This window comes from Gadus chalcogrammus, chromosome 18, assembly GCF_026213295.1.
Source record: "Gadus chalcogrammus isolate NIFS_2021 chromosome 18, NIFS_Gcha_1.0, whole genome shotgun sequence".
Classification (NCBI taxonomy): Eukaryota; Metazoa; Chordata; class Actinopteri; order Gadiformes; family Gadidae; genus Gadus; species Gadus chalcogrammus.
In genome coordinates, this window is record NC_079429.1 from 19,869,871 (window position 1) to 19,891,237 (window position 21,367).

At 43.5% G+C, this 21,367-nt stretch overlaps 1 protein-coding gene across 1 annotated transcript in view; it reads left to right on the forward strand.

Annotated features, from left to right (window-relative positions):
- Positions 1–21,367, forward strand: part of LOC130371063 (protein shisa-8-like) — a 41,851-nt gene that overhangs the window by 11,381 nt on the left and 9,103 nt on the right. Inside the window, exons 3-4 of the mRNA XM_056576691.1 lie at positions 8,706–8,827; positions 20,596–20,709. Of these exons, the coding sequence (XP_056432666.1) occupies positions 8,706–8,827; positions 20,596–20,709 (236 nt within the window). The remainder of the gene's footprint in view (positions 1–8,705; positions 8,828–20,595; positions 20,710–21,367) is intronic.

Genomic DNA, 21,367 nt, shown 5'->3' on the forward strand with positions numbered 1-21,367 from the left:
CGATGCTCCGTCTGTGACTGTAGCTCTGCTACGTTTGGTTCCCTTTTACAAGCTCTACTGAGACATAGTGTAGACACGGTCACACGGTCTTCAGAGGGAACCTAACATTATTTAGCCGACTTAGCTCGGTTTCACTTCATTTTGTCTGAAGACCAGGCAGAGGACTTGAGCAAGGGCGGGTTATTCCACCTGGATTCTGTTTCTTGGGTGGAGAAATCTTGCAATAGATTTGATGAAAGTGACAAAGATGTATGCTTATTTTGTTGTGTGTGCACTGTGTGCCATATGATGCCGTGAGTGGATCTTTAATCTATGTGTGTGGCTGGGTGTTTTCGGTGTGTGCAAAGCAGTGCACGTTAAATATATGTATTTATGCATGTGTCTATCTATTCATATTTCCATTAATTTGTGTTCAGTACTATTTTCTACACATCACTAATTGATTTATTTAATTTCTCTCTATTTTTCTTTTTTTTCTCGATTTTGTTGTTTATTTTCTTCCATCCATCCATCATGTGAATTTGTTTTGCTTGTAAGCATGACCTATATATGAAATAAACACACAATAAAACAAGGACAGTTGACGATCCATCTCAAAATGTCTTCCTACATCTGAGTTAAATTGTTATCTAATAATAAAACAAAATGTTTTCATCTGACTGGACAAATTCTACAAATCTACTACAAATACTTACTAATGACTCCCTTCCCAATCTATCTAACTCTGAGTTACAAAAGACTAAGTGCAGTTGCGTTTAACTACATAAGAATGTGTACATCCGAATAATAACACAGCAACACACACATTCACACTTTGTCCTTATGTTAAAGAGCAACCTTTTCACTCAAAATAACTTCATGGGTCACCTCCTTTGGTTACAAACCGGTAAGTTAAACTGATAATTCGGTCATTCTAAAGGACACAAATCACATGGCATTGAACCTTTGCCAAGGAATATATCCTTGTAATTGTAATGGCTCCTTAGCAGTTAGTGTGTTTGGAAGCTGTTGTGAATTTAAATTCATGTGCTTTGAAGCCAGGGTTAGAAGTCCTAAGCTCCGACCTTGAACAAAGTCCTTCAAACACCTATCAGGAGCGACATCGGTGGCATGAAAACCAATGAACCAACCTCTTCCCCTCCCCTTCATCCCCATCTCCATCATCCTCTGTGGACGTCTCCGAGGCCCTAGTTCCCCGTACTTCACTCTTCTTCTTGTTATTCAGAGTACAAATCCAAACTGGTCTGTTTTTGGATCATCCTTTCTTCTATTGTCCCACCAGAATATTTATCTTTTTTTTTCATCGTCAATCTGAATCACTCTCATCTTTCCTGATCCCTCTCCCTTTCTCCCCATCGCTGTTTCTCCCTCTCTCTTTCTCTCTCAATCACAACCATCCCCTCTCTCCACACCTTCTCCTCCCTCTTGCTCACTCTCTCCCTATCTCACTCTCTCTCTCGTGTGTTGGTTCCTCAAAGTGGTTTCTTTTTGTTCGACCGCTTCAATAGAATCCCACCCGGTGTCTCATCTCTGTAACCATTGATCAACCCTCCCTACATTCCATAGTCCTCTATCTCATTATCGCTCTGTCCGTTGACGGGCTCCACCCTCACTCGCTCATCTTCCTCCTTCCCTTATCCTGCCTTGGGTCTGGGATCTAATAGATGGAGGAACAGGGATGAGGAGGAAAGGGCTGCAAATAACGTCTCCACATCTCTTTATTCATTCTCTGCTCTCTCCTTTCCTTTTCCTTTTTTTTTGATCAGTCCCTTCCCTCTCTGCTAAGTGATCTGTGTCCTGTAAATGTAGGAGATGACTCCGATAGAACAACCTGTACTTTACTGAGCCGTCTTTGAAATGGAAGAACAAAAATATAATCCTGAGTCCTGAGGTGAAGATTAGCACTCCTGACAGCAAACTGAGTTTTTATACATCCATAAGACCTAAATATAGACTCACATGCACTCATAAACCAAATGATATCAATATAGACAGCAAAACCTAATTATGTTATGTAAAGTCCAGTTCCTTCTCTAATCGCCCCCATTGCTTCCTTTCTACCTCTTTCTCTTTACTTTCCTTTATTCCGCTTTCTCATTCTTCAAAAGCCTGATCATCTTTTGGAAGCTTGTAAAAAAATAACATTTTAAATCTTAGAGCAGCTTTCTAGTCACCCCTTTTTAAATCAGGTAGATTTCACTCCCCCCCCCCCCCCCCCCCGGGGGGCCCACCCATCTCAGTCTCCCCCGAGGGGGTCCCGTCCATTTGGATAAACTCAGTCCATCTTTGGCTCACAAAAGCATCTGGCCGCGCCACTCTGCCCAGCCTCAGGTGGAACCCGTCGCATCTAATGGACGGCAGTGCACTAGAAACGACTTGGCTTTACACACACAAACAAAGAGTGAACAAACTGGTGACCTCCATACACACACACACACACACACACACACACACACACACACACACACACACACACACACACACACACACACACACACACACACACACACACACACACACACACACACACACACACACACACACACAAACATGCATTACAGATCCTTACTGTTGATGCAAGTTTATAGTTCAATTCACAACGACAATGATGCAGAGGGGTTTTGGGATTGCCCCGGTTCAGACCACAAGAGAGGAAGCCCCTCAACTCAGCTTCACACCCCCCCCATAGACACACACACACATACACGTTGCACGTGTGCCTATGAACGTGCACGCTCTCGTCAGATGTCACGTGCCTGACCACGTGGGCGGCTGATTGCGTGCCGTCCACGCATCGATCCGTAAACATATGTTTGATTTATCAATCTATATATCTATACATGCGTAAACAGCTTTGGGCTGCGAGGGGGGCATTAGGGTTACGTAACGAGAGAGGTATATATGAAGGCTTGACCTCAGTGCGGCCCCCCTGGTCGCCTACAGCATACATAAGCAACGGTCAATACGGCAAAGGCCAACCAGTGGCTGACGCAGAGAATCAGATTTAGTTTTCCATCTTCACCCTCTCCCCAGTGTTGGTACGGCGCCCATGAAGAAAGACACGCATGTATATGCACAGGGGGCGGCGTGTGGCTCAGGTGGTAGAGCAGGTTGACTGGTAACCAGAAGTTGCTGGTTCGATCGCCAGCCCCGGAGTGTCGAGGGATCCCTGAGTGAGACGCCTCCCCCAAGTCTCTCGCCTTGCATGGCTGACACCGCCGTCGGTATCGTAAAGCGCTTTGAGGGGCCACTGGTTAGAAAAGCGCTGTTTAAATGCAGTCCATTTAACAGTGCATGCAAATATACACACATACACTCATATGTACTAACATGAACTCACTCACTACTGCTACTTCCCGCAAAGCTCAGCCCCCCCATATCCCTCCCTCCCTGAGTCCCACAGCGTGCCTCATACCCTCATTGAGAAAGAGAGTAAATATGTTGGATATTGTGGAAGAGAGAAAGAGGATGAGCGAGAGAGGGGGAAAGAGGATGAGGCCACCCTCTCTCAATGTGGACACTGCCTCATCCTCAGGGCTTATTCTCACCTGGTGTTCACCTGAAGGGCATGGCCGTCACTCTCAATCCCATCACACCTCGGGGATGCGGAGTATAGGGTTTGAGGGTTAGAGGCCCCTATTTAATCCAGCTAGAAGTAAGCCAAGTAAAAATAGGCATACACCAGTGACATCAAACGGGAGAGTATCCACTAGTCTCGAGCCACCCAAACTGAATGTTGCATACAATCATATAGCTGATTTAGAGGAGGCGTAGTGACGAAAATGACTTTGATATGTTTTGTAATGACTAACCAAGCTCAAAACTGATGGTAAAATAGGGACCCTTTAAGTATTTTGATTACCATAAGACAACTGTATGATATAGTTTAAATTTTCCTCCTGCTTACTAAATAATCTTTGTAGTCGGCTGTCCATTGTCCATGAAACTTCCCTCCATGTCCATATCATGATCCTGTTCCGAGGAAAGCGGGCAGCGTATATGTTAAAAGAGGAAATTGTATTTTGGTGGGATGAGACTGAAGAAGCCCGTAGCTCAGAGGATAGAGCGGGTTGACTGGTGAACGGAAGGCTGCTATTACGAACCCTGGCTCCTCCTAGCTGAGTGTCGAGGTGTCCCTCACCCTGACTGAGTGTCGAGACACCTCACCCTGACTGTTGCTGACAAACTGGCTGTCGCCCTGCGTGGTTGACTCCACCGTCGGTGTGTGAATGAATGGTTGTAAGTTAAATTGGATAAAAGCGTCCCTACAATGCCCTAAATGTAATGTAAATGTAAACTTGTTTTTTACTCCTAATGCAGTTATAGATTGGTCACTGAACAGTAATAATAATGCAGGCCTTGCTTTTCTGACAAACAAGACAATATTAACATTGCCAGCATCTGCAGAGATTTCGGCATGTTTTAAAATTCCCTACACCTCCAGATCCTGGAGATGCAAGAAAGAGGTTTGGCACAATCACTTAATCACTCCCTTGTCAAAAAACAACAACAAAAAAAAAACTATTGTGAGCGATCTGTGCGTGCTCGCTCTCTCCAGGCAAAAACACCTTTGTGTTCTCAGCCCCAAAACCAAAGAACACATCGGTTGACCTCCCTTTGCGTGACATTTGGTAACCGCCCTTTGGTGATGGGGGCAGGCGGGTTTACCAGTTGACTCAGCTCGCGACGTCTGGTTGCTGTACTTTTTTTATTTGTTTACTGTGTTTTCGTCGTCTTGAATTTACCCAGTGGTTGTTATGTTGATGTGGCACTTTCACTCCCCTGGTTTGACTGTAAAGTTGTTGTTTCTGTGTTCTAGTGAACTGGTCACAACAATGTCGTTTTAAAATGGATTGGTATATCAATCCCTTTTCAATGGGTTTCTTAATTGTATGTCTCAGTGTTTTTGCCTTTGCCGTTGATTATTGTGTATGTATCGTGACCCAGTATGCTATTCATACATTATGTCATGGGTTTAAGGCTTAAACTATGATGATCAGAGATTGGCAGGTTCCACTATCTTCTTAATTGAAATTACAAATTCTGGACTACAAATTCTAAATTCTAGATGTGTAATGTTATTTCTAAAGAAGCAAACAGATAGAATGTCAACCTTTGCCCAACTGGCACAAAAACGGCCTGGCACAAGAGCCTGAGGTAGACGAGCAGTCAGGACAGACATGGTCTTGAATGATAAGAAAAATAAATGCTACAAAAATGTTTAACCCTTATCATTATCAATTCATGTGTTCTTTATTTCAGTCTGAATTATACTACTCTTGCACACACTTTTATCCAAAGTGACCTACTGTGTATTGTTCTTTATTTGTGTGGTGGTGAAATTTTCTGTGCTGAGAAAATACTTTGTTATATCGATATCCAATAGGGGTTATTGTTTGTGATTTTATTTCACAATGATACGTGTGTGTGTGTGTGTGTGTGTGTGTGTGTGTGTGTGTGTGTGTGTGTGTGTGTGTGTGTGTGTGTGTGTGTGTGTGTGTGTGTGTGTGTGTGTGTGTGTGTGTGTGTGTGTGTGTGTGTATGTGTGTGTTTGTCTGTGTGTGAACCACTTCACCAAGACTGAGGCTTGTTAAACTGTTGCAGTCCTTTCGAGGTGTGTCAGGTCAGCAGAACGCACAAATGTGATTTCGAAGGAAAGCTTTGAGGGTCAAAGCTTTGAGACGTGAGACATCCTGTGAGACACAGCACATCTCACAGCACAGCACACAGCACGTGCTGTGTGATCATGCACATGCATCTCATGTGCATGAGATGCTTTCTCTCTCTCTGTGTAGGGACAGGATGCTGTTGTTGTGGCAGACGAAAGATCCTGGGTTTTATCCCGTTGTCCTTGAGCAAGAAGCCCTGACCCTCACTGACCCCTACCTGACCCTCCCTGACCCCTCCTTGACCCCTCCCTGACCCCTACCTGACCCTCCCTGACCCCTACCTGCTCTTTATCCAACTGGAGCTGCATTCACTTAAGATCATGTGGGATAATAGTGACTCCTGAAATGTATGAGTGACCTTGTACATTTTCATGATTATACAGCCCTTAACGAAAATAAACAAAAGAAAGCTAAAGTAAAGAAACAAGTTGTGTTTCCCTTTAGGCATTATTCCCATAATGTTCTAATCTGAGCAGCCGGTAGCAGAGGAACAATCTTTTAGAGACACATGCTGACACCCACTGGATCAGAGGATCACAACCCCAGAGGATCACAACGCAGCTCTTTTCACCAATTACAGCTAGTGTTTTCGCTCAATAATGGACCAGTCTCAAAGATCATATTCCGCATCGGTCCCTTTAAAGTCAACCACAAATTATTTTTAAGACCCAAATTATCGTAAAACAGGCTCAAGGATGACTTGCAGAAGACATCCTTTTAATCGATGAAGAGAAAAATCTGTGTCTATAGTAGTCAGAGATGTTTGACCAGATTTAAAACTATTATTAATGTGACCCCCCCCCCTTGTCCACCTCATTTACTTTTTCTTCTGCTGATAAAATGACGACCACCATCATCATCATTCTGAGTGATGATTCTGTCATGTCTGACCACTATTTCTAACAGCTAATGAACACTCCTCCGCAGGAGAAGGGAGAAACAACCAGGTTTTACTGACAAGTTTAAGTTTGATAAAGTAAATCATTTTACCGCATACACAGCGCAAACCACCCGATGGCTTCCTTTACATCCATATCTCCTCCCTACACCAACGGGGAGATATTTAGAGAGAACCTGACAGAGTGAGAAAACTAAGATAGAGAACAACAGAGAAAGACATTTAGACAGAGAGACTAACGAGAGGGGGAAAGAGAAAGCAATGATTTTTGGGAAGGAGGTGGAAAGGAAAGGAAGGAGAGAGAGAGAGAAAAGGAGATGGTGAGTTGGAGGGGGTGAAGATAGATAGATAAATACTTTGTTGATCCCCAGTGGGAAATTCAAATTTGGTATGAGAGGAGGGAGTCAGAGAAGATGCTTGTGAGTGTTGTAGTTCTCCGTGGTTTGCATGGTTTGAAGGCAGAAGGACACTTCAGCATTGCTGGAATAGAATAGCATCATGAAGATTTAAAGACAGAATACAGAATCCTAAAAAGGAAGGTATTAGGAGACATGTTTTGATACAAAGACAAAAAAGGGATCACACACACAATCACAATGTAAACAAGAAAGTCAAGAAAAAAACATGCAAACACTAAAATATGCTTTTGTATATACAGTACATGCATGTTATTATGGCTAATTATGAAATATTGTATTGACCATTATTGACTATTATGAAATATTGTATTTGCTACATACTGACACGCACACACACACACACACACACACACACACACACACACACACACACACACACACACACACACACACACACACACACACACAAAACATTATCATCACATTATCCTTGTGATGATCACATCTCTTGATCAAATTAAATTATCAAAACCAAATGAGTCTGTCTCACAGATTCATAAACGACTGTAGCTGAGACATAATATACGGCAAAAGGGTATCACTGCCAGGTGGATAAGGAGGTGTGTGTTTGCGAGATTATTTGTGTTTTCGTGTTTGTGTGTTTGTGTGTGTGTGTGAACAGGTTCTGAATTGTTGACAAAGGCAGTGGATGCCACTGCAAAAAAATTATGTTATGAAAATACATGGAGCCCGCAATGAGTTTAATCAGTCTGTGTGTGTGTGCGTGTGTATGCCTGTATGTGTGTGTGTGTGTGTGTGTGTGTGTGTGTGTGTGTGTGTGTGTGTGTGTGTGTGTGTGTGTGTGTGTGTGTGTGTGTGTGTGTGTGTGTGTATGTGCGTGCTCGTTTGCGTGTCTAAAAATGTTGCCTTGTAGTTTGCACTATTTGATTTGTTCCTGGAAACATAAATGATCCGACTTTAGAAATATTATATATATATAGATATGGTATTAAATGCCACCTTGCTACTTCAGTAAATAGAAAATATATGAGTAATGACTTGGCAAAGAAATAAAGAAGTACTGTCAGACTACCTCATTGATTAGGAAAGATTTCCCAAACTGAATAAATACTGCACATATATACACGTAAATGTTTGGTTAGCTCAATGTTGTATCTCATATATTCACTGGTTATTCCGTATTTTTTTTTATAACCATTCAGCAAATATGTCTGCAGAATTCAAACACATTTGTAAGAGTAGCCAATACCAGAGAAGTACCACAGCTTTTGTGGTGGACTGATTTCAGCAACCTTATGTGTCGTGTGAGCTGCTTGTTATGAATGAAGGTGGAGATGGTAGCTAACGGGCAGCGGGGCGGCGGACATGAGGTTGAGAAAATGTTGCTTGTCACTTTTTGAGAGTAGTGATTCAGCTCCAGCTGTCCTGTTATGTAACAGCCAAGTAATAGCCGGGCAGTTATCGAAAGTGGATCAACTCCCCTCCAGCCAATCCAAATCGAGTATTCAACCAGGCCATAATATCAGAATCAGAATCAGAGCGACTTGTATTACATCTTATTGTACAAGTACACAAGAGTCAAAATAAAGAAATAAAATAAAATAAGTTAGAATAAGTAGAGAAACCAAAACAGTGGTAATAATAAGTAATGAAGTGCGGTAAAGTGAGTGTAAAGTGTAAGTGTTAAGTGTTAAATTTACACTTACACACGTTATATATATATATATATGGTTGAACCAGTCTCCTGTCCTCCTCCAGGACCCTGACGGAGCTGCTGCAGCAGCCCGGGGGCGAGGTGCCGTCGGCGGGCAGCGCGGCGGGCGGCTCCCCCACCGGCCGGAGGGCCAACGGAGCCTCCAAGATGCTGCGCAGCCGCAGCGGTGAGGGAGACACACACACACAGACACACACACACACACACACACACACACACACACACACACACACACACACACACACACACAGACACACACACACACACACACACACACACACACACACACACACACACACACACACACACACACAGGCTAAACACATACTGACACGCACATACACAAACACACACACATACACATACAAGTAAAATACTTACTGACACGTGTGCGCGTACACACACACACACACACACACTCGCGCACACACAGGCTTAATTCATACTGACACTCGCACACACAGTACAGACACAAACATGCACAGAACCACACACAAACATGCTCTATACACACACAAACAAGCTAAATGCATACCGACACACACAAACACAAAAAAGCAAGAAATACACACAAACATCAACATCACAAACATTCCTGCACACAAATTCCCAATTCATACACAAAAACGTACACACCCACACACACAATACGTTGAAGACACAGAAACATAATGCACCTTGAACACACACACACATGCCCACACACACACACAGCATGTACAAACACACACACACACACACACACACACACACACACACACACACACACACACACACACACACACACACACACACACACACACACACACACACACACACACACACGCTTAATAAGCACACAACTCAGTCAGTATACTGCCAAATATTCAGTCACAGCAGGCTCTACATTTTGACACCAGGCTTTTGTTATCCCACCCCAACTCCACTCACACCGTGTCCTGATAGCGTGTTTACCCCTGAAGGCCAGCTGTGGGGTGGTCCTGCTGGGGCAGATCGGGCCGCAGACCCTCCCCTATAGAGCTCGTAAGTCCGCCCCTTCCGCTAGAGAAGGGGCCTATGAGATCGTAAAGTATGATTGGGTTCGAATGCAGAGAAATAATAATTTTCTTGTCTCAGTCTTTTTATGCCCCGGATTACACACATGTTGTTTGTGGATTTTAATGATTTAATTTTTCATGTCAAGATTTTGACAGAAAAATTATCACATAAAAAACATATTAAAACATATGTGTAATCCAAGGCATTTAATGACTAGGATCAGAAAATAAAACATTACTTTCCATTGACTCCCATTCTAATTTTCCTCGTCCAGAGGTCCCATGGGGGTCTAGCGGAAGGGACGGACTTACGAGCTCTATTGAGGCTTTGTTCATCACTACACTCTTTTAGCAAACAAATCAGAACTTGAAAGAAAATAAATAAAACAGGTACAGCAGTAAAGCAGTAAAGCAGTAAAAAAAAAACAGTAAAGTGCTGCATATTCAGTCACACAAGCGATCTGATTACCAATAAACTGCAATTTAATTTCCAAATCAACAGATTTTCTCCCGAGACCTCACTAAAAGTAGACCCTACCTTCTTCAGGCGGCATGAGACTGGGGATTTTAGGCAAAAGCCCGCAAGTCTGAAAGAGCCACCAGTTGATAGTGACTCAGCGGACAAGGGAAATGCCCCCGAGACGACTGCTCTAAGCCTCGTGCCGCCCCAAAAAGATAAAAATAATTACAAACCGCACGTTCTGAAGACACGCACTCTACAGGGAAATTTATTGATCAAAATCTCAAACCGAAGTTTAACAAAAGACAATCAAGCGATGTCTCACAATACGACGTGGCGAACACTAATTGAAGGACGTAATAGCCTCTTCAATATAACCAACCTAACCATACAACTACTCGTACACTTGTACACAACACTACGGGTTGCATGAACCAACATGCACCATACTCCGCCCCATCCTGACCAAAGAACTAACAGACCAGCGTATTCAAAATGAAATGCCCGAAGTTTCGGCACTCTATACAACTAATTAATCCAATCACCAAGATGTCGACGTTGAGACGAGCCCCCAAATAGGAGGTCCCGTACTGCTGAAAACACACCCTGGGTACATGAACCAGGGCCCCTGAGGAGAGAGATATGGTGATCATGTTCTCTGAATGTGAGGAAATTACATTTACATTAAGAGAACCTAAATACACACACACACACAAACATCCCCACAATTCACAATTCATACAAAAAAGCACACACATATACACACACAATACATTGATGAAGCATAACATGTACGCCAAACACCTTGAACCCACATACACACACACAGCATGCAACACAGACAAATATACACACAAACACATACACACACACACACATACACACACTTAATACACACACAAATACATGCATACATACACAGAGACACACACACAGACACACACACACGCACACACAAATGTGAGAAAAGCTAACCGCATAAGCAAAGTAACAGCCATTGTTTGAGAGAACTGCAAACCGCTGTCCCTTCACGACTAATGTTTCGTCTTAAAACCTTTATCCCAGTATAAATATGTACATTAAATATTTGTAAAAGCGATTTGCATAACTGATTTGCATAACCGTGTTAGGGGTTGTGCAGTGTGTGTATTTTTCTGTGACATACAGAGTCTTGAAGCGAGATATTCGCACGTGCACACACACTCACGCACACATAACATACATAATGGCTTCTCCCATGGAAGAGAAGGTTTTCAAGCCTGGTGTTCTGAATACTCTATCCCTCTCTCTGTTGTCTTTCTCTCTCTCTCCTTCTCCTTATCGTCTTCATGTTCTGGGTCCGGGTTTTGATCTGATGCTTCAGATCAAAAGTTTTGGCGGTCGGGAACTGGCTGAGCAGTCGGAAGTCGAATTGTTGAATTGGCGGGCACTGTAGCAGTGAACGCTCATATAGGTAGTTATGGGTCAAACAAAACAACCTGTTCTGTCTTTGAGGTTGGAGTACACACTCCACTAATATTAAGGCTATACTTGGGCATGAATGGTTTTTCCAAGATTGCCCGAGAATCAGCCTGTCCTCCTAGAAAATACGACCGCATAGGTTGTTTGTACCGCCCCAAATTACGACCCACTGGAGCGTATTTAGCGCCTCTAGCGGTCATGCAAATAACGACATTCTGAAGTCTCGGGGCCGCTCGTGGACGCTCGTGGTTGCTCGGGACGCGCGTAGCCATATTCATCGTTATTATCTGAATGGGAAATGCAATATTTTAGGACAGATACACAATTAAACGTGTTTCTAATGACATTTCTAGCGAGAAATGTACATTTTCCTTGCATAATCTTCAGTCAGTGAATGTGTATGATCTTTATTATCTGAATGGGAAATGCAATATTTTAGGATCGATTCAGCGTTAAACGTGTTTCTAATAACATTTCTAGCAAGAAATATACTTTTTACTTGCATAATCTTCATTCAGTGATTGTGTCTGATCTTTAGTTTTAAAGTTATTAGGAAGATTTAATCGTCTCGCTCGCATGTTTCAACGACGTCAGGTTGGGGACGCTGCTTTCGCTAAACTAGGAGCTCACGTGTTTCCTGCGTTTGTGTTATTAAACCGTTACTTTATGTAACTTTTAATGATATTGTAATAACCACAGGCGAGGTATTGAGCGAAGTAAGCTTGATAGCAGGTTTATTGGATCCACAATCGGACAGGCAGGCACAGCTCCACCGGAAAACTACAACAACCAAAACTCCCGCCCGGAAGGAAACCCCCGGAACCCCCTCTCAGAAGGCCCGCACCTTCCTCCCAAACCCTGTGACGCTAAAATATCATCTTGTTAGAAACCCGTTTATCTGAGAGCCAACCCAGTAGCCAAAAGCATACGTTGACAGTGTACGTTTTCGTGAACACTGGATCACGTCACATTTCAACATAAAATAGCGTGCTAAGCACACACACACACACACACACGCACGCACGCACGCACGCACGCACGCACACACGCACACACGCACACACAATGCATTTCGCTGCTAAAACAACAACTTGGGCTGCTTCTCGGACATTTTGGGTGGATTTTGAACGGTATGTGGGCAGGACGTTTTTTGCAGGCAGGACCTGGCAACCCTGCGCTGTTGCCCGAGGTGAAGAAATGCTCCGGAGCAGATCTGGATCCACCATGGCCAAAATAATTGTCATGAATAGCATGAATAGATTCATGCATTATCATTCAACTTGAACATGTGTTTTTACAGTATATAGTGGTGGAGGGATGACGTATGTTGGCAAACCCGGAAGTGAGCGTCGACCTGGGTTTCCCTTGACAAAAAGCCAACGGGTTTTTCCATTGGATTTTGGATTATTGCAGAAAAATTAGCATCTTTGAAGCACCTCCACAAAAACTGAAAAAAATAAATAATAATAATAATAATAACTGTGCCCCAAAGAACGAAATGTAAACCAATGCATTCTGAATGGGAGTGTTTCTCAGATTTTTCCATGCTACACAGAACGAAATGTAAACCCATACAAATAAAGACTTCATGGTCATAATAATTAAAATATCATTAAGCTACTACTGAGTGTGTAGGGAGGTATTCTATTTTTTTCAACGGGGCTGAATCCAGTCACTTGACCGTCATGGTTGCTATGGTGGTTGCTATCGACCGCCCCCTCTAATACTCGTGGCTCTAAAAACCACGCGGCAAAGGAGCTGCCGTCAATTGGGTTGTTTTTGTCGTAAACTAGGGTCCGATGGTTGAAAAATAGACAGATATTCCAAGGTATCCTTAAAAGGCAGCTTGGATGTGTTTATTTTCTGCAGTTTAGACTTCTTCTATAACTAATTTTTGTAAGCAAAACACCAAGCTCATTGATTTAATGAGGAAGGGTTATTTGAAACAATTTATTCAATAAATATTTGTGAGAGGTCATTCCTTCTCCTGATTTTACTTCCTATTTATGTCTAGGGTAAACCCCTACTGTCCACAAGCATCCCCCCCTCCCCATATGGATTTGGAGAATTGTTGCCACGTCCCAGTGGTGGAGGTATCATATATATATGAAAGAGGGCATTCAATTATAGCCTACTACAATGATCAATTAGGAGGCCGAAGCCCTAAAGGAAGTGATGCAATAGGTGACTGAGTCGACAACATTTAAGTAAGCTGTATAGGGTCTCTAATATATCAAAGGGGGTCTCAAAGGACGCATACGCTTCAACCTGTGGCTCCAGCACTACAGGAAATGACTCAGCAAGTGCTCCATCTCGTTTCAACTCACCCAGCGGCTCGCTTGCAAGATTTTGGCCTGAAGTTCTGTCCAGACCTACACCCTAGCCATCCAACATGCATATCTGAGAATCAGGCCTCTCTTTAATAATGACAAAAAGTTATGAGAGAAACACACATTAACTTTTTGTTATCATAAGCGGCGTGGTGCCGGCTCCTTTTGACCCCCGACTTCAAAAACGTGGCCACAGGCCAGCTGTGTCTACACACCTTTAGCCACAAATGTACACCTCCATCCCTCAAAAAATGGGGACTAGAAACGAACCTCTGTCTTATGTACAATTACTGTACTGTTGGAGGTCACGCCCCTTTGCCGACCTTTTCGAGATAGCTAGGGATGCTAAAATGTTTACACACATTTCCCGGGGCCCCGTGAACGACATATCCGAGATTTGGAGTTCTAGCCCTTAGAGAAAAAAAGCTTTCCCAAATGGAGTGTCATTTGGACAAAGCCCCTCAGAAGTGTAGCCTGCAAGACCTAATGGTTCAGAATGTGGTGGAAAAACAGTTTTTGAGATAGGAAGGTCCTACCGCCCTGAAATTTTAATACCTTATTCTAGGGCCTAACTGGGACCTCCGCTCCGAAACTTGGCCCGGTCGGACCCCGAGGGCAGGAAGGGGGGGCCCTTCCTGCCCGAAACTTGGCCCGGTCAGACCCCGAGGGCAGGCCCCCCCTTCCTGCCCTCAGGTCTTGCAGGCTACACTTCTGAGGGGCTTTGTCCAAATGACACTCCATTTGGGAAAACTTTTTTTCTCTAAGGGCTAGAACTCCAAATCTCGGATATGTCGTACATGGGGCCCCGGGAAATGTGTGTAAACATTTTAGCATCCCTAGCTATCTCGAAAAGGTCGGCAAAGGGGCGTGACCTCCAACAGTACAGTAAATGTACGTAAGACAGAGGTTAGTTTCTAGTCCCCATTTTTTGTGGGATGGAGGTGTACATTTGTGGCTAAAGGTGTGTAGACACAGCTGGCCTGTGGCCACGTTTTTGAAGTCGGGGGTCAAAAGGTCAAAAGGAGCCGGCACCACGCCGCTTATGAGATAACAAAAAGTTAATGTGTGTTTCTCTCATAACTTTTTGTCATTATTAAAGAGAGGCCTGATTCTCAGATATGCATGTTGGATGGCTATGGGTGTAGGTCTGGGAAGAACTTCAGGCCAAAATCTTGCAAGCGAGCCGCTGGGTGCAGGTGCAACGAGATGGAGCACTTGCTGAGCCTGGACTTTCATAATCTTCGCTCTGTGAATGTAAAGGATGTTTGGTCGGATGTTACGACGAAGAATCATAATGTGAATGTGAATATTCTATAAATCTCTTGATATCATCTTTCGTCTCAACACTTCTGCTGCAGCCACTTAAAGTCTCACTCCGAGAACCTTAAAATATGAATCAATCCATTAGAAGTATGAAAATATCTTCCCGGTGGTGCAACAGAGCAAACAAGGTGTCCTTTGACATCTACGTTTCGAGACGATTGCAACAGTGCCACACATGATCATATTTGAATATGTTTCGGGGTAGTAATTAGCTGTCGATTTTGGAGGCCTTTATCAATAATGACCAGCTATAGATTTGCTTCCCGATGGAGATTTTTGACAAATTACATGTTAATTAGCATCTACACGTTAAGCTGAGTCCAATGAGATCAAGCTCGGCCTCTTGCTACACCGAGATCATGTCCTAGACCTAGGTGTACCATGTAAAATACATGTTACTATTAGCTAGAGTGTCGTTCTTGGTGTCATTGGACTCAGCTCAACGTGTAGATGCTAAATAACATGTCATTTTTCACAAATTTCTATCGGGAAGCAAATCAATAGCTGCTCATTATTGATTAAGGCCTCCAATTTCGACAGCTAATTACTACCATTAAACATGTTTGAATATGCTCATGTGTGGCATCGTTGTAATCACCTGGAAGCGTAGATGTTGAAGGACACCTTGTTTGCCCCGTCACACCTCCGGGAAGATATTTACATGCTTCTGATTGACTAATGAATTGATTCAGCTATTCCCCCAGAAGTCTGGGGTCAAAAGGTCAAAAGGAGCCGGCACAACGCCGCTTATGAGACAAAAGTTAATGTGTATTTCTCTCATAACTTTTTGTCATTATTAAAGAGAGGCCTGATTCTCAGATATGCAGGTTGGATGGCTACGGTGTAGGTCTGGGAAGAACTTCAGGCCAAAATCTTGCAAGCGAGCCGCTGGGTGCAGGTGCAACGAGATGGAGCACTTGCTGAGTCATTTCCTGTAGGGCTGGAGCCACAAGTTGAAGCGTACACACACACACACACACACACACACACACACACACACACACACACACACACACACACACACACACACACACACACACACACACACACACACACACAATGCATTTCGCTGCTAAAACAACAACTTGGGCTGCTTCTAGGACAGGGGGTCCTTTGAGACCCCCTTTGATCTATAAGAGACCTCAAAGTACAGCTTACTTAAATGTTGTCGACCTGCAGTCACCTATTGCATCACTTCCTTTCGGGCTTCGGCCTCCTAATTGATCATTGTAGCATAATTGAATGCCCTCCTTCATATATATGATACCTCCACCACTGGGACGTGGCAACAATTCTCCAAATCCATATGGGGAGGGGGGGGGGGGGGGGGGTGATGCTTGTGGACAGTAGGGTTGTACACTAGACATAAATAGGAAGCAAACTCAGGAGAAGGAATGACCTCTCGCAAATATATATTTAATAAATTGTTTCAAATAACCCTGCCTCGTTAAATCATTGAGCTTGGTGTTTTGCTTTCAAAAATAGGTTATAGAAGAAGTCTAAACTGCAGAAAATAAAAACAACCAAGCTGCCTTTTAAGGATACCTTGGAATATCTGTCTATTTTTTAACCATCGGACCCTATTTTACGACAAAAACAACACAATGGACGGCAGCTCCTTTGCCGCGTGGTTTTTAGAGCCATGTAAGGATTAGAGGGGCGGGTCGATAGCAACCACCATAGCAACCATGACGGTCAAGTGACTGGATGCAACCCCGTTGAAAAAAATAGAATACCACCCTGCACACTGAGGAGAATAATGATATTTAAATTACTATGACCATGAAGTCTTTATTTGCATGGGTTTACATTTCGTTCTGTGTAGCATGGAAAAATCGGAGAAACACTCCCATTCAGAATGCATTGGTTTACATTTCGTTCTTTGGAGCAGTTATTTTTATTTATTTATTTATTTTCAGTTTTTGTGGAGGTGCTTCAAAGATGCTAATTTTTCTGCAATAATCCAAAATCCAATGGAAAAACCCGTTGGCTTTTTGTCAAGGGAAACCCAGGTCGACGCTCACTTCCTGGTTGGCCAACATACGTCATCCCTCCACCACTATATACTGTAAAAACACATGTTCAAGTTGAATGATAATGCATGAATCTATTCATGCTATTCATGACAATTATTTTGGCCATGGTGGATCCAGATCTGTTCCAGAGCATTTCTGCACCTCGGGCAACAGCGCAGGGTTGCCAGGTCCTGCCTGCAAAAATCGTCCTGCCCACATACCGTTCCAAATCCACCCAAAATGTCCTAGAAGCAGCCCAAGTTGTTGTTTTAGCAGCGAAATGCATTGTGTGTGTGTGTGTGTGTGTGTGTGTGTGTGTGTGTGTGTGTGTGTGTGTGTGTGTGTGTGTGTGTGTGTGTGTGTGTGTGTGTGTGTGTGTGTGTGTGTGTGTGTGTGTGTGTGCTAACACGCTATTTCATGTTGAAATGCGACTGGGTTGGCTCTCAGATAAACGTGTTACACGTCACAGGGTTTGGGAGGAAGGGGCGGGCCTTCTGAGAGGGGGTTCCGGGGGTTTCCCTCCGGGCGGGAGTTTTGGTTGTTGTAGTTTTCCGGTGGAGCTGTGCCTGCCTGTCCGATTGTGGAATCCAATAAACCTGCTATCAAGCTTACTTCGCTCAATACCTCGCCTGTGGTTATTACAATATCATTAAAAGTTACATAAAGTAATGGTTTAATAACACAAACACAGGAAACACGTGAGCTGCTAGTTTAGCGAAAGCAGCGTCCCTCGCAACCTGACGTCGTTGAACCATGCGAGCGAGCCGATTAAATCTTCCTAATAACTATAAAACTAAAGATCAGACACAATCACTGACTGAAGATTATGCAACTAAAAAGTATATTTCTCGCTAGAAATGTTATTAGAAACACGTTTAACGGTGAATCGATCCTAAAATATTGCATTTCCCATTCAGATAATAAAGATTAATAAAGATCATACACATTCACTGAGTGAAGATTATGCAAGGAAAATGTACATTTCTCGCTAGAAATGTCATTAGAAACACGTTTAATGGTGTATCTGTCCTAAAATATTGCATTTCCCATTCAGATAATAACGATTAATATGGCTACGTAACAATTTCACCAAATGCCCTGTTGGTCATATAGGCATACCTCCCGCGACCTGTAGAGGCGCTTGATACGCTCCAGTGGGTCGTAATCCGTGGCAGTACAAACGACCTATACGGTCGTAAAATTTTGCGGACTTGTTGCAGCGAATGGAGCTTTATGTCGAGAAAGGCTGTAGGCAGGGTCCAACAAATATTAAAAAATTAAAAATTAACAACTAACAAATTTCAGTGTCCCTCTCTTGTCCCCTCTCTGTGGATCTCTCTCCCTCTCTCGCCCCCGCACTCTTCATCTCTTTCTCCCTCTCTCTCTTGTCCCCTTGCTCTCTCTCTCTCTCTCTCTGTCCCCTTGCTCTCTCTCTCTCTCTCTCTCTCTCTCTCTCTCTCTCTCTCTCTCTCTCTCTCTCTCTCTCTCTCTCTCTCTCTCTCTCTCTCTCTCTCGTCCCCTCTTTCTTCATCTCTCTCCCTCGCGCCCTCACTCTCCTCCCCTGTCTCTTCATCTGTCTCTTTATCTCTGGTGTGACAGCCTGTCCCCTGGTGTCTAAGCGGCCCCCAGGGGCCACAGAGCCCCCTGGTGGGGACACTGTGATACCGGCAGCAGAGGAGTGTAATTAGCATAATTACCATCACATCACCAGGGTGCTAGAGGGCCAAAAACAGGAAATGTTGCATAATGCATTGGGTAGCGTTCATCTGCTCTTTTCTGCATTAAGAGGTCAGAGTGTCGGAGGTTTCACATAATGGAGGAATTGAATATGGGTTACCACAGTGATATGCTCCGACTTGAAGCCTTCGATCTAAAGGTTAAATTTTTTCTCTGATTCATTGCAGACTCTATTTTGGTTTAAAAAAATAAATAATTACAAGCTGCAAATGTAAACGAATTTTACCTTTGAATATCTGTCTTTTATTTCAGAGTTTTTAAACCTAAACATTTTAAATAGAAACACCATACACAGAACAGGAACAACTCATTTCAAATTTGTGATAAGCTTGTAGCAAGTAGCTAGCTTGTTGTTTGCTTGTGAATGCTATTTGCTCAGGGTGTGTGTGTGTGTGTGTGTGTGTGTGTGTGTGTGGGTGTGTGTGTACCAATCTGTGTGCGTATGTGCTGGCATGTTGGTGTGTGTTGGATGCTGTGGTTCGAACACACCTGGTCTGAACATGTTTCCTGGTCTGACATGAGGGATTTCTAAGATGGTGAGAGGATTTTCAGAGTGTGTGGACCATAGCAGGGACACACAGCGTTTAGGGATGGATTCTAGGATTTCTGTGATGATTGTACTGGTGTTGAGGATGATGATGATGATGATGATGATGAGGATGATGATGATGATGAAGCTCATGCAGAGAAATTAAGCGATCAAAGGGGGAAATGAGAGGTTAATGGCGAGCATGTGGAGGAATTGAGATGTGACGAATATTAAACCGACACTAACCAGCCTTTTCTCATAATCCATTAATCTGACACATATGTAGGGTCACTGGATTACTGACTCCACAGACACACACACACACACACACACACACACACACACACACACACACACACACACACACACACACACACACACACACACACACTAACACACATACTCCTAAACATCCCAAATTACCGGTGTGCAGTACGACATGGATTAGCAGAGAAGATAGTTCATTTGTAATCTTGCAGATTGTATGCGTGTGTGTGTGTGTGTGTGTGTGTGTGTGTGTGTGTGTGTGTGTGTGTGTGTGTGTGTGTGTGTGTGTAAAGACTAACACCATTCAACGTAATTCCTCCTCTCTTCTCACACCGACTTTCTTTTTCACTTTCAACACCGGCGCCTGTTGAGATCTTCCCCCTGCTACCACGGCTCTCTCCCTCATCCTCACTCTCTCTCCTTCTCTCTACCTCAATATCACTCTGATTCTCTTTTTGTCCTTTTCTCTATTTCTCTCTCTGCTTGTTCATCTCCATTACTTTCTTGCTGCAGGCTGCTTTGCCAATACACATATTCTTGACTAACACAACTTGGGTAACTGGTGCGACAGGCCTGCTATTATAGTAATAAGATGTGGTTAAATGATTTAATGATGATTAAACTGTTTGATCATAAACATAGACCTTACCAGACCTGACCTTCTCTCTCTCTCTCTCTCTCTCTCTCTCTCTCTCTCTCTCTCTCTCTCTCTCTCTCTCTCTCTCTCTCTCTCTCTCTCTCTCTCTCTCTTGTCCCCTCTCATCTCTCTCTCCAGAGCAGTACCATCTGAACAACTCGGCCTATGGTCCATTTGGCCCAGCTCTTCCCCACCCCCACAGTAACCACAGTCTGGCGCGACTTAACAAATACACCTCACTGAAGGCCGTGGGTAAGTACACACACGCACACACTCACTCCAAATATATGCAGGCAGGCACATAGACAAACATGTGTTTGCCTTTCACACACACAGTCACACACACAGTCATGCTTAAATAACTGTAGTTACGGGATGTGGCGAGATATCTGTCAAGTGGTGTTTGCCTGTCTTACCCCACTGCCACTGCACCAAAGCGTTACTTAGCACCGGCTAACTCTATGATCTGCTTTGCTGATCAGTGTCACGTCGGCGCACCACAATCATTGTACGCTTTTGCTATTATTATTGTTTCTGTGATCATGCAAACGTTATAACACATCTCTTGTAACGTATTTAGTAAGACATTTGAAAATAAGGCAGCTTTCCCTCTGGAATTTGCAACTCAAAGGCCTGGCCAAATTATTAACAATCATCTGATGATCAGTCGATCAGTGATCGAGCAAACAAAATAAAGTATATTTCGAATCAGGTTTTTATCCACTCATAGTTTATCCGTTTCATTCTCGTGTGATTTTAATAACAAGAAAAAAATAGAAAACGACGAAAGTAGCTCTCGGGTCCACTCATTGGTCGGATTACGGCTCGGTCACGCCAGGGGTCCGATGTTCCGAAGACACACAGCTTCCATCCTAAGAGGCGACAGTGGCTCAGGAAGTAGAGCGGGTTC